Here is a 15,070-nt window from a genome sequence, read left to right on the forward strand (position 1 = left end):
CAGAATGTTTTTAATAAATAATCATCCTATTTCACACTAGACTACAAGTGCAAAAGGATTGGTGCATAATAAAAAGAAATTTACGAGTTGACGCAGAGCACGACTATATTCTTCCACAGGTTCCTTGTGCCAACCATTTTCACAATGCACGTCTTCTTGGATGGTTTTGGCAGGGCTCTGTTCATTTCTGAAATCAATGTAGAAAAGAAAGAAAACCATGAGGTTTGTTCAAAATCCTAGTAATGGGCCTCACTGCCTGCTGTCTGCCTTCTAATGCTCCAAACACATATACATTTTAAAGGTGGAGGTCACCAGTTCACTATACTGTTGGTCGCTACAAGATATTCCTGTCTTAACAAATAAAAATGATATTTTATCACCCTGAAATTTCACATTCTGCAGGAGAAAGAGTTTATATATAAATTGCAGCAGTGTATAATACATCATATCATCACACTTTACAGGCATTATTTTGTATTAAATCATTGTATGTGTGTAAAGACCTCATGTCTTATTGCACAGCTCTATATATAAAGTTATATATACAGTATATCAAACTTTATCCACATAATCACAGTACACTCATGTACAGCAATATATACTATACAGCAAATCTCAACTTCCCGATTTTTTATTTCATTGCAAAATCAAACTATATTATCGCCCAGCTCTTTATATAAAGTTGGATATATAAGTATGTACAATATTATCTGCCTATATTTGGTATTCTGGCAACACTTTATTTTAGGGTCTTTTAACTAGTTGCTTATTAGCAGCATATTACTAGAATATTGGCTGTTTATTAGTACTTATTAAGCACATATTAATGCCTTATTCTGCATGACCTTATTCTACATCCTTAATTTTACCCAATACCTAAACTTAACAACTACCTTACTAACTATTAATAAACAGTAAATTAGGAGTTTATTGAGGGAAAAGTTGTAGTTAATAGTTTATATGTGTTCCCTATACTAAAGTGTTACCGGTATTCTTATGTAGAACGATATATATATACTATACAGCCAAACCAAAAATGTATTCAGACACCTTGAACATTTCATTCATTAATACAGTTTAGTCACTATAGTTGGTAATCAAAATATGACAAGATCTCAGAGTTAAACTGTGTCAGAAAAACATTAATCTTAATTATGTCAGATAACACTTAAGCAAAACATGGGCAGGTCAAAGTGTCTGAATAATTTTTGGTCCCAAATTTTTATCAATTTTACTGGTAGTCCACTGTATGAAGAATTTTTGGATATGATATGTCACAGTTTACTTTATTTTGCTATCCTCACTTACATAAATGAACTATAGTGTCCTGTACCCGCTAGTAAAATATATCAAAAATGTCAAAAACGTTTGACTGTATATCAAATCTAAACTGCTTGATTGTTTCTTCGTTCACAAATATGTCCATGAACATGCATTAAGAAAATAAATAGGATATATTGTGATGTAATGCTGACTTTTGTTCCTACTGGTAGTCACAGTCACACTCCTCGAGTGTTTACATTGTCAGAAGCCATCCATCCATAGCACAACCGCAACCTACAATGTTGACTTTAGATTGAACAAGCAACATTCACCTGTGGTGACGCCTTTGTCTGATGGCGACTGAGGTCTTGTAGAATATGGAAACGGATATTATTCCGGTTAGCAAAACCGGTTTTGTGTTTCACAGAAAAAAAGTCATACTGGTTTTGAACATTAGAGTGAATAAAAAATAGTGCAAAAAGTCATCACACTTCAAAGAGTCATCACACTTCACACGAGCTTCCACACCTTTGGCAAATTTGACAAAACTGTTGCATAAAAAACAAATCTTCCTTTGAACAGAGTAAAATATTTAAAAAAAAAAAAAAGTGAAGCGGTTAATGGTTTGCAATTTCAAAAACTATTTTGCAGTGCATTATCAAAAATGAGAACCCTACACAAGTCCCTACACTTTTACTTTCTGATTTAAATTTTGTACACAAAACACACATTATGTATCTAATAAATATAATCAATGCCTTTGGCAGTGCCCTTCGAACTGAACACGCTCGCTCCTTTCAGACTGGAATCTCACTTATTGTTTCCATGCTAACAGCGAGTTATTATATTATAGCTGCAACAGTTAGCTTCACTGGTTATCGATCATATTTTGCACATTATGAACACAGCCCAGCATCTGTCTTGTCTTTGACTGTATACCTGCCATGAGTTCCTCAGCATCCTCCTCTAGATTGATGCCGTTCTTCTTGGCGACGCGATCCATGATCCATTTGGAGCGACTGTACTGCTGAGTTGCAAGCAGCCAGCGCAGAGATTCTGGAAAAATCCTGAAGCAGGAAGGATATATTTTACTACATTATGATCACATCGTATTAAACTACAGGCACTAACCTAATCTAATCTGGACTAAACACATCATCACTGAATGCTAGTTGCTAAATAAATGACTAAAACATTCAAACAAAGCAACTAAGTTACAAAATTTATAAACAAAGTAAATAATGAAATGGTTAAAAATAATAATTTCTACAATGCGTTAGCTGTGTAGAAATCATGTGATGATTTCTACACTCTCGTGATGATAACACTTTACACTTTACAATAAGGTCTCATTGGTTAACATTAGTTAATGCATTAACTAACATGAACTATTTATTTTTTGTATATCTAATAACCAGTTAGATTTCTTCTGGTAACTCCCCTGTTATTGGACTGTTTGCCCTTACATTAATCATGGTTGATGGTAAATAGTGCATTTATACAATGGCATCGGCACCTGAAAACTATATATATTGTTATTGTTTGAAATAACAAGGGGGACAAGAGGGAAGATGCCCCCCTTAACAACAATGTGGATTTACTTTTAAACTGTAACATATTTAGATATGAAGTTTAGCATGGGCATAATTCTTATTCATATTTATATATCTTTTAAAGTGTCATTAATGTAAACTATTCTATTTAAAATTTTAATTTGACAATTTAATTGATAATAATTGAATATCTGATGACAGACAAAGCAGAACACCAGTAAAAGAGATAGATTTGAAAGGTAAAATTATTCTGTGACTTATTTATAGGCATATGAACATTTACATATTTAATTGCCCATATTTAAATTGAAGATATGTCATAATAGCAACACTATGAATGCAAATTTAATGATTTCACTCAACTAATCTATAGGTTTGAATGGTAACACTTTATTTTAAGGTCTTTTAACTAGTTGCATATTAGCATGCATATTACTAGAATATTAGCTGTTTATTAGTACTTATTAAGCACATATTAATGCCTTATTCTGCATGACTTTATTCTACATTCATAATCCTACCCAATACCTAAACTTAACAACTACCTTACTAACTATTAATAAGCAGAAAATTAGGAGATTATTGAGGGAAAAGTTGTAGTTAATAGTGTCTGAAATGTACATCTAATTCATGAAAATACTGAATAATAACCCTGTTAATTACAACAGTTATTAAATTCATGGTTACACTTTATTTTAAGGTGTCTCTGTTACACTGTAAATATACATTTAAGTACTAAGTAATACGGAGTAATTAAGTAACTAACTACATGTACTTACTGGTAATTTATAGTTATTACTATAGTAACATATAATGACACTGTAAAATAAAGTGTTACCAAATTTAAAAATAATAACACTAGTAACAACATGCCACTTGGCATCTTCTGTGCCAATTCTGGTGGCTCATCTTACCCCAAGGGTCTGCTTTTATCTTTTTTTATTTCAAAATAAAAACTATAACTTTTACTCCACAAATCTAAAAAACATGAATGTGTCCACAAATCCCTCATTAACAAATAAACACAAAAAACTTGTCATAGATCACTATTTTAGACACAAAATTAGATCAATTAACCTCAAAACTGTTTCGGCTGACTAAATCTGACAAATGTTGATATTCAGATGGAATGACAAACTAGTGTAGCCGTTCATCAAAAGTGCTGAGATGAGATTTTGTGTCACGTATGGTCAGAAGAAAATTTTTTTAGATTTTTAACTGTGATGCAAAGCCCAGTTTTCAGCAGTCATTCCTCCACACTACTAAAGAAACATTGTGTTATATAATCCTTCTAATGCGCTAATCCTTCTAGGTTCTTAAGAAACTTTTCTTATTACTTGCACAGATGATAATGATTATGCTGCTTAATGAAGTGTGGAAACAGCAGTGCACTCGTGTGTTTGCTGCTCTTGTTTCAGTCGCTGCAGTATTGAGCGCACTTACAATTTTTGCTGTAAGCTTTCATTGTAAACTCAAAAAAGTTGAACACAATTCAAAATGATGACTGTAAGAATGGCCGAACAGCCATGACAGTGGTACTCACCAGATGTAGGACAGCATGAGTATGAGGGGGCAGATTATGACGGCTTGCAGAATCTGCCAGTCCCGACAGAGGGCCGCCAGTCCTGGCATGAGCAGCTGCCCGGCCAACATCATGAAGTTTGCCACCATGGTCATGGAGAAACGCCATCCCGGCAGACACAGCTCGATCCCTGAGGACCAAAAACACATCCGATCAGGGTCATCATTATAACTAAAACCATGTCAAAATGACTTAAAGCACATTGCAAACACCATTTCAACATAACAGGACTTTATAAAAGAACATTTAAGCCATACTGACTTGCAATCTTTTTCTGTGAAAGACCCAAAGACACTGTTTCAAATGGTTATGAGACTTTAAAAAGACATGCAAAGAGCCTAATTCAAAGGCTTCTGTCCTGTCATCTGTCTACAATGAACTCAAACGCTCATTAGTATTCATCATGCAGAAGCACATGGCCGACAGCAGGGCTGGTCTTCAATGACAGACCAATATCAAATGATGGCAAACTCACAGAACATACAGCAGTCGCTGACATGAGCCAACAGCTTGGGACAGAGCTTTTCAAGAAAATACTCTGACTGCAACACAGAGACTGCACAATCCCTCAGAAAAGCCTAGAATTTCAATGAGGAGCAGGAAAACCAATGATTCTCTGTGCTCAAAAGAGCTCAGGCACGAAGTTGACAGGAAAACTGCGCTATTTCTCAGATAAACTGTAGTTGATGAACAGCAGGGCCTGTATTACTACAACATCCTAACTCCTATCCAACCTGTTTAATAACCATTGTAATTTCACTTCAAATCTGAAGTCAACAATTAAGACACATTTGGTAATAAAACCCCAGTAGGACTCAGGACAACGATCCATAAACACTTCAGTCACACTTAAAAATGTCTGACTGTCGTTGCATTAGACACAAAATATCAACATGTATTTTAGGGTCATTGAAGAATAAGGTTTTTAAAAGTGTAAAAAAACATAATGGAAAACATAATTTTGAAGTTTTATTAAGTGTTAACAATGAGATTATGTGTTTTTTATAATAAATGAACACTGCTTTTGTCATTTTTTACAAGATGGACAAAATTTGTCACCAAAAAAGTCATTCGGTTTAACCAAAATTTTGGTTTTACCGAATGACGCTTTTGGTTATACTGAATGACGATATTTTCAAACAATGCTAACAGGCTGATATCTAGCTAATAAAAGGACAATCAAACATTTTATATTTAGTACAAGTTTTTAAAATATTACAACATTTTCCATGTTTTATAGCGGTTGCACCAGAATGACCTGATGTTTCAGGACATGCGTATGAGCAAGAGAAAACATGAATTTTTCAAATAGTTAAAATAGAGTTAGTTACTTTGCTTTACGACCATGTGGTTCTTTGCAGGTGTCTGAATGATGTCACATCCTGTCACATGATATTGACCGCATGACTTGATCCAAAATGGTCCCTTTATATTGGTTACTCCGAATGACATCAATGAAATTCATTCTTTCTCATAACAAAGCAACGACTTCTACACATAATTTTAATACCATTTTGCACTATGTTGATATATGATGTTATAAAATCATGCCAGAATAAAAATATATATACATTTATTACATTTTAAGATATTTTAATCACAAATGAAATGGCTGTATTGGCCTTTGGACGGTTAAACCGAATGACCTTTTGACACTTCAAAATCTTTAAAATACCTTTATATGCAGAAAAATATAATTAAAACCTTTTGGATTCAATAAAAGAGATCTAGCTGTACTACCTTACATACTTTGGATGTCATATCTTTGTTTTTATTAAGGCCTTTGAACAAAAAAATGACCCGTCACATCATTGACCCTTTAACAAAAGTGAACATAAGCACTTTTTATTGTCACAAAAAAAAAAAAACCTTTAACAAAAGATGTTATATGATATATACAAGAGGATATACATTATAAACACAATGAGAATTATACTATGGGGCTGCTGAATGCTTGATAAAGATACAGTAAACAATTTTTCAAATTAGGGATCATCCTGAAGTATATATAGTGCTCAAGCTCTACGTCAACAGATCGTGCTTTCAAGCGAAACACTAGAGCTGTTATTTTTGAATAATGTGTCTAATGTACAGAAGTGTGATTAGTGTTTTGCAAACAGTTTGTTTTGCTGTTTCAAACCGAGTGTAAAGCAGATAATGTGCTTGCAGTTTTGGAGATCTGTTAAGAAGATTACGTGCACGAGTGAATGCTTTCGCTGAGTTTTATTGAGAGTGAAGGGAGCTTTCTGATGAAACATCACTCTTTGAAATGTGTAAATGCCAGTGGGCAAAGGTGAATATGCCATGTGTGCTTTTGTATTTCTTACTTGCATGTCGCTTTGGATAAAAAGTGTATGCTAAATAAATGAAAGCATAACCAATAACGGTACATAAAAGATCAGAAATAATAATCAGTAACCAATGCACTCACTGTAATCATATCAGTTATCAGTGAATCAGTGGACAGACATTTATAGATATACAAATTTGCTACAAATTGAGAAAAAAAAAGCAAGTATGGTTTTATGAATCTGTAAGTACAGATTGCGAAATTAAGGGTACAGTTTATAAAACAGTTGATAAAATAGAAACAGTTTATAAATTTGTGAGTGTGGTTTATGAACTGACAGTACAGAATACTAAATCATGCATTGCACTGTAAAAAATGAGTGTAATTTTAATAGACTAAAAGACTATTACTATAAAAATGTAAGGTAAGTTCGTTTGGCACCGCAATGCAGGGTTAACAGTGCAAAAGCAGGGATTTATAGCAGTATTATACCCACTTCTAAATCACAAGTGTGAAACGTTCCTTTACCTGGGGTTAAAATCAAGGTTTAGAACGATGATAACCCAGGTTAAGAGCAGTGAGAAAAGCCCTTCTGTTCAAAACTGCAGTCATTTGCTTTGTTGTCTATGGCCTACAGACTGTAGACAGCTGACTTCTAAGTCAGCATCTCAACTGGAACTGAACCTCATAAATGAACCTCATGTCTCTTGCTTTTGGAACAACCATCACGCCTATGATTTTTCAAAAAAGCTGCCTATGAAGGCAGCTTACTAGGTTTTGGACAAAGCCAGAAGAGAGAACCTTGAGCTTCTTAAACCATCTGATACAAATCTCCAACGTCCCCCCAGCTCAGCCGCTCCTGAAAAATCACTACAGACACAGTTTTGTTTTGGTGTTTCATGGGGGCTTTCCATAGACATGATTTTTATTCTGTATAAACTGTATATTCTATCCCCTAACCCTAAACCTACAATTTTTACTGTTTTCTACTTATAGTTAGGGGCCATAACCACCATTGACATTGAGGGAGACAAGTTGTCCAAATTGTCCCCCAATATTTGATAATTTTGATGCTGCACTCCATTACACACCGCTCTGCTTGTTGTTAGGATGACAAAACGTTTTAAAACTTACATTTTTAGGCTGTTCTGCCTCAGCGGTCTAACAGCGCTTGTCAATGTCAAAATCACTGAGATGGTCAATTAAATCTAAGAAGGCGGGGCTTTATGAAATGATATGCCATCATTTATATCAGGAGTGTCCAAACTCTGTCCTGGAGGGCTGCTGTCCTGCAGAGTTTAGCTCCAACTTGTCTCAACACACCTGTCTGCAGTTTCTAGTATGCATAGTGAGACCTTGTGTTTAATGGGGGACTTGATTATGGTTTCACTTTTTTAACTTTAGTTAGTGTGTAATGTTGCTGTTTGAGCATAAACAACATCTGCAAAGATACAACGTTCAAAGTTCAATGCAAAGGGAGCTCTTTTCTTTTACAGAAATCTCTGTTTAAGGACTACAACAACCCTGACATCACTAACCTCAAAATTTACATAAACCCCGCCCCCGAGAACACACAACAAAGGGGGTGTGGCCATGTTGGGCTGCTTTAGAGAAGAGGAAGAGTTGTTGTAGTAGAGTGTTGTTGTCATGCCGTCATTTTACTCCGGACTGCTTCACAAACGAGGGTCAATTCAACGCTGGATTTGCACAAAAGATTAACATGACGGCACATGCTAGTGGATGAGTTGAATCAACTCCACAGCAACTACATAAATTTATCCACTAACCATTCAGAAACGTCCAGTTTCATCCTAAAAGTTGTAACTTCTTCCTGAGTCTCTCCATCAGTGTCGACTCCGGTTTGAACAATGTAAGGCTGAACACCGTTACTGACAATCCTCATTTTGGCTGCGTGAGATTCTCCAGCTTTGTTGTTGTTGAGCGACCGAAGCACGAGCTGTTAAAGCTCCACCCTCTTCTGGAAAGGGGGCAGGGAGCAGCAGCTCATTTGCATTTAAAGGGACACACACAAAAACGGCGTGTTTTATTTTTATCAAATTTGACAAGCTATAATAAATGATCTGTGGGATATTTTGAGACGAAACTTCACAGACACATTCTGGGGACACCAGACACTTATATTACATCTTGTAAAAGGGGCATAATAGGTCCCCTTTAATTGGGGTTGGAGCTGAACTCTGCAGGACAGTGGCCCTCCAGGATCAGGATTGGACACCCCTGATTTACATTATTCAAGTAATTCATAACTGAATGTGACAAGACAAGAAACGTTTTGCATTTTCCATATACTAGACATAATTGCAAATAGTTTAAATTGATTACTTCATAACTACAATCAGACCTAGAAGTTCTTTTAACACTCTCTTTATTCCCTTTAATTCCTTTAAGTAAAAAATAAAAATAAGAGTAAACAACTTTGCTCCCCACCAATGTTCAAGACATGGTAATGGCCTTGATTACAATGATTAATAATAACTCTAAATCTGTGGCTGCCGGTCAGAACGACTGGTTTTCTGTGCACCAGAAGAGGGCGCCGTGAGGGATCTGGGTTGTTTGTCTGGCCTGAGGCTGACATTATGACCTTCCCCTGTCACATGAGTCACTCATGGCTTCATGCCATTATGTCACATATTCAAATACATTCCATCATGCCAGGACTGCCGGCTTTCTGTGTCAGGGAAAGACATGAGGGCGAGTAAAAGATAACAGAATTTGTTTTTCATCAGTGTTCCTGTAGCTCAAACAGGTAGATAATGGGGCTAGTAATGCATTTGAGTGATAAAATGTATACCTTGAATGGAATGAAATGTTAATGTGAAGCTGGTGGCATCTGTAAGTAGATTTATAACAGTTTAAAAGTGTTTCTAGCATACATAACGAGAGAACAGAGAGAAAAGGGAGAGAGTAACAGGAGAAAAAAACACAGTGTTACACCTGTTCGTCAAGTGCTGGTGGTGTTAGATTTGGTGGGCTGGGTCAAAGGTCACAGATAAACAGCTGTTGATGTAGCTCTGAAGAACACAATCTCAGCACAACAACTGAACTTTACTCCAGTCAGCATACAAAACACTGACTGCACATCTTCTCTAAGATTACAAAAGAGCTAAAGATTTGATAGCAAGAAAACAAGAAGGAATAAAATACATTTATTAACAAGAAAATAAATTAAACACAATGCAAAGTGACTGCAATGTTTTATTTGCCGATTTGACCATTTATAAGTTTGTTTTCATGACTCAAAAAACAGGTTTGAAGCGACAGTTCACCCAAAAATGAAAACGTCTGTCATCATTTACTCACCCTTAACTTGTTCTAAACCTGAATGAGTTTCTTTCTTCTGTTGAACACAAAAGAAGATATTTTGAAGAATGAGGTTAACCAAACAGTTTCTGGTCCCAATTGACTTCCATAGTATTTTTCCAAGAGTGGCCTATTAATTTCCAAGTAGGACTATTAATTTTTTCCTGGAAGTCTAGGTTTGTGTCTAAAAGGCATTTCACTAAAGCAACATGATGTGTGGTGATTATTTCACTGAGCATCTGTCTTGGCTAATCTAACCCCATAATGACCCTAAGTAGTGTTGTTATCTCATTATCTTAAGACACCATATGCATTAAAAGGTCTCTGTCCATGTGCAAACAAAGCAACATGATTGAATCAGTGCACTTATTAGCTAAGCATTCCAAGGATGAGGGAAATTTAACATCTCTTTAGCGTGTGTGAAATACAGCCAGTAGTCGTCTCAACCTAGCACCTGAAGCACCCCGAATAATCACATTTGTGACTGATAATGTTATCCTGGGATATCATGAAACAGAAACAATGTCTTTGGCCATAATAGGGCAGGTAAACAGCCATAACCGGGCAGGCAGAGGTTTCAGGGATGGCCTCCTTGGCAGTGACTCCATCAATTACAAAAGCGATTAAATGATAAGGTTTTGTTTGTTTGTATCACTGTTTTCAACATGCTCAACATGCTGCCAGTTTTCCCTAAATCTTTTGTGTTGAAATCCATGGCAGTGCCAAGTATTTTGTCCTCTGAGGCAATGCCAGCAAGTACATTTATTTATAATCCATAAGTGTGCTTCTAATAAACGTTATAAGGTGAAAATACAGAACATGTTGTTGTCCAGGATAGATCGACCCGCTGTGTGTTGCGAACCCCGGTCTCCTGTGTTGAGTTGATTCATGGCCACACTGACCTTAATTATTTCCACCTGTCCTTGTTCTCTCTCCTTTATATTCTCATCTCGTTCTCAGTTATTTGGGGAATCATTCCCTAAGTTGGTCCGTCTCCAACCAGTTCCAGTCAGTCTAGCCTGGTCTTGTTTCAGTCAGTCTGTTAGAATTCTTGTCTGTACGTTCAATCTATGGTTGAACATTTAAAGCTCTACTCTTGTATTGTTCCTGTTGGATTCTGCGGATGTAGATCTAGGACTAGTCCTGTCTAGTCTAGTTATTGCCTAGTTTCAGTTCTGTTCTGTTCCTCTTTTGAACTGCTCTGACTTCTCTCAAGCCATCCTAGGTGTATATGACTTTCTTCTTTCTGATGAACACAATCTGAGAGATATTAATAAATATCCTGACGCATCCGAGCTTTATAATGGCAGTGAGCGGGATCATGAGCTGAAGAAAGTGTTTCCATCTACATCCATCCATCATAAACGTACTCCACACGGCTCCAGGGGGTTAATAAAGGCCTTCTGAAGCGAAGCGATGCATTTGTGTAAAAAAAATATCCATATTTAACAAGTTATGAAGTAAAATATCGAGCTTCCACCAGACTGCCTTCCGTATTCAACTTACGAAGAAAGTGTAAAACTCTTGAAGTTCAAAAAGCTTACGCTACGTCCTACGCCTTCCCTATTCAACTTACAGAAAAAGTGTAACTGACGTGACATAAGTTTACACTTTCGCAATACTTAAGCTCGGATGCATCAATTAATATTTCTCAGATTGTCTTCATCAGAAAGAAGAAAGTCATATACACCGACGGCTTGAGGGTGAGTAAAGCTTGGGCTAATTTTCATTTGAAAGTGAACTAATCCTTTAAGTTAATGTTGTTAGATACTTTACTTTACATTTATTCCAAGCCTCTTGTCTTTCCACTCTAGCCAAGTATAAGTGAGGCCAGTCTGTTTTCATGAGAGCTGCTTCTGCGTGGATGTTACCCAGACAGGTTACGCAATTCGTAAGGTTACTATGCAACAGGTTCCTATGCAACTTCAACAGGGCTTCAGGATACAGAAGATCAGAGAAAGTGGTTTCCCCATATTGTCAGATAACTGAAGCAATGTCAAATGAACCGTGATAAAATGAGAATTGGAAATTGTACATCAAGTTAGAACTCATGTCCTTAACGTGTGAATTTAGTGCCCTTAAGCCAAGCACTTCTTATACTGTCACTGAGATGAATGAGGATGCTAGTGGATAGCCAACAGCCGACTCTGCACATTAGTTTTTTTTTTGTTTTTTTTAAACTTACAAATAGACTGTTTTTCATCTGTATCTATACAACCTTGTCCTGGTCTCATGCCACTGGCATCAGGCTCAAGGGTGGGGCTTGTCAGGGAAGAAATTTGCATAGCAACAGAAATTCCCCCTTCACCCACCAAGTTTGAATAAGAATAATATATGAGTGCTGCCAGAAGGTGATTATCAGTGAATGACAAATTAGGGTCGGCTCATAACATTAAGCTATCATATGACTTCAGAAGACCTTTTCAAATTTAAGGGATAAGTCATATGGGCTGATATAATACTTTCTGTTTTGTGTTGCACAGCAGAAAAAAATAGTCATTTGAATGTTGAATTTCATAAGGGCAAGTAAATAATGAAAAACTAGGATATTTAAAAATGTATTTAGGATACTTAAAAGCAGCATGAAAAACAGGGAAACAGGAAAACAGCAATTTCTCAGTGAAAAATTGTTTCTACACCCTTTTTTTATTGTATAATTTCATTAGCGCCAATTCAGAATCATAAAACAGCCCCTTAACATTTGGAAACGTCTGATGCACGCCGATAGTCCAGGCCGCGTCTATTTTTGGGAGAGCCGGGGAGTCTTTTCAAGGTTGATGGACTCGAGCAAATTACTATGACAAGTAAATTGAGAGGCCACTGCACCCACTGTAAGGTAATTACAACATGTAGTCAAAGCTTGCAGAAGGCCATCAGACAGTCAGGTGAGGCACTGGAGGCAAACCCTATTACTGCAAGGACCATTGCAACGACAGGGTTCATCTAAAGAGGATTATCACTCATCAGAACATGTCTTCACTGTTAAGCATGTAGAAGGTCACCTTTAGTCTATGGGTAATCCATCTGAATCAATATAACAAACTTGAGAGGACAGTACAGTAGAGTTGAGAGACACCAGTAAACCTTTGTGTCTAAGGGGAAGACCACAAATCATATATATTGAGTTAAAGACCACAAATCATATATATTGAGTTAGTTGTTGACTAAAAAACAGTCTACAACCCGAATTCTGGAAATGTTGGGACGTTTTTTAAATTTGAATAAAATGAAAACTAAAAGACTTTCAAATCACATGAGCCAATATTTTATTCACAATAGAACATAGATAACATAACAAATGTTTAAACTGAGAAATTTTACACTTTTATCCACTAAATGAGTGCATTTGATGCCTGCATAAAGAGTGCATAAAAAGATTGTGGAATACCTTAAAAACAATGTTCCTCAATGTCAAATTGCAAAGGCTTAGCAAATCTCATCATCTACAGTGCATAACATCATCAAAAGATTCAGAGGAACTGGAGAAATCTCTGTGTGTAAGGGACAAGGCTGAAGACCTTTATTGGATGCCCGTGGTCTTCGGGCCCTCAGACGACACTGCATCACTCATCGGCATGATTGTGTCAATGACATTACTAAATGGGCTCAGGAATACTTCCAGAAACCACTGTCGGTAAACACAATCTGCCGTGCCATCTGCAGATGCCAACTAAAGCTCTATCATGCAAAAAGGAAGCCATATGTGAACATGGTCCAGAAGCGCCATCGTGTCATGTGGGTCAAGGCTCATTTAAAATGTACTGTTTCAAAGTGGAAAAGTGTTCTACTGTCAGACAAGTCCAAATTTGACATTCTTGTTGGAAATCACGGACGCCGTGTCCTCCGGACTAAAAAGGAGGGAGACCTTCCAGCGTGTTATCAGTGTTCAGTTCAAAAGCCAGCATCTCTGATGGCATGGGGGTGCATAAGTGCATACGGTATGGGCAGCCTGCATGTTTTGGAAGGCACTATGAATGCTGAAAGGTATATAAAGGTTGTAGAGCAACATATGCTCTAAATATGCATATGCTTCATTTTGTGCATAAAATTGTAAAATTTCTCAGTTTAAACATTTGCTATGTTATCTATGTTCTACTGTGAATAAAATATTGGCTCATGTGATTTGAAAATCTTTTAGTTTTCATTTTATTTAAATGTAAAAAACTTTCCAACATTTCCAGAATTGAGGTTGTAGAATGAATAAATCTATAAGGCCAACAGCCAAACAAACACAGTGCATACTCAAAATTCACTGCTAACTTAGTACTAAGTAATACTAACAAAGAAGAGCAAATTGAATTGAAAAACTGTTAGCAGACATAGCATATTTATGTAAATATTTATGCGAAGAGAGATGATTTAGAAGCCATTATTGTCATTCAATAATCTCAGAATCAATCATAGTCCAGTAATAAAACAACATCCAAACCACATCCCTTTCCTTTCCTCTAGAGCAGCAATGATTTTCTGATGAAGGATTGAAAATAATCACACAATCCAGTCAGTCAAGCCTGAGGGTGTTTAGCATCATGTGACCCTCACAAAGCAAGATTTGGATGAAATGCTGCGTTACAGCACTCCTCTTTCTCCATCCACTTGGCCAGTGTTTTGTACACTTAAACACCCTGATCCTTTTCTGTGGCTCCCAAACATGACCCACATTATAACGAGGACTGTTCAGGGTATTTGTCACACTTGTGGCCACAGTAGAAAGATAAAGAAGCAGACTTAAGCTAAAAACACTGCATCAAGCAGAGAACTGTATATGCCAATATGTAAAGACAGGTGTTTGAATGCTAAATATTACTACAGATTTGAACTGTATCTCAGTATCATTCTGTCTGTTAATGTACTTGTACATATTTTGTACAGTGCAATATGTGTATTATTGAGCATATTTAATGTGAATGTGTATATATTTTGTAAGTAATGCCCTCTAAATGTATTTCCTTGAAAAACATTACTACATGAATATTACACAAACATGAAGAATGATGACTCAAAGAATGTAAAGGTATGTTGTCTTCTGGACCACAGCTCTTAATAAATCTGTTTAATCTA

General features: G+C 36.3%; 1 protein-coding gene across 1 annotated transcript in view; it reads right to left on the reverse strand.

Moving 5' to 3' along the window:
* slc22a23 (solute carrier family 22 member 23) overlaps positions 1–15,070 on the reverse strand; it is a 48,469-nt gene that overhangs the window by 10,500 nt on the left and 22,899 nt on the right. Inside the window, exons 4-6 of the mRNA XM_051867973.1 lie at positions 4,360–4,528; positions 2,203–2,330; positions 85–187 (exon numbers count right to left, since the gene is read on the reverse strand). Of these exons, the coding sequence (XP_051723933.1) occupies positions 85–187; positions 2,203–2,330; positions 4,360–4,528 (400 nt within the window). The remainder of the gene's footprint in view (positions 1–84; positions 188–2,202; positions 2,331–4,359; positions 4,529–15,070) is intronic.

The sequence above is a fragment of the Ctenopharyngodon idella genome, chromosome 2, assembly GCF_019924925.1.
Source record: "Ctenopharyngodon idella isolate HZGC_01 chromosome 2, HZGC01, whole genome shotgun sequence".
NCBI lineage: Eukaryota > Metazoa > Chordata > Actinopteri > Cypriniformes > Xenocyprididae > Ctenopharyngodon > Ctenopharyngodon idella.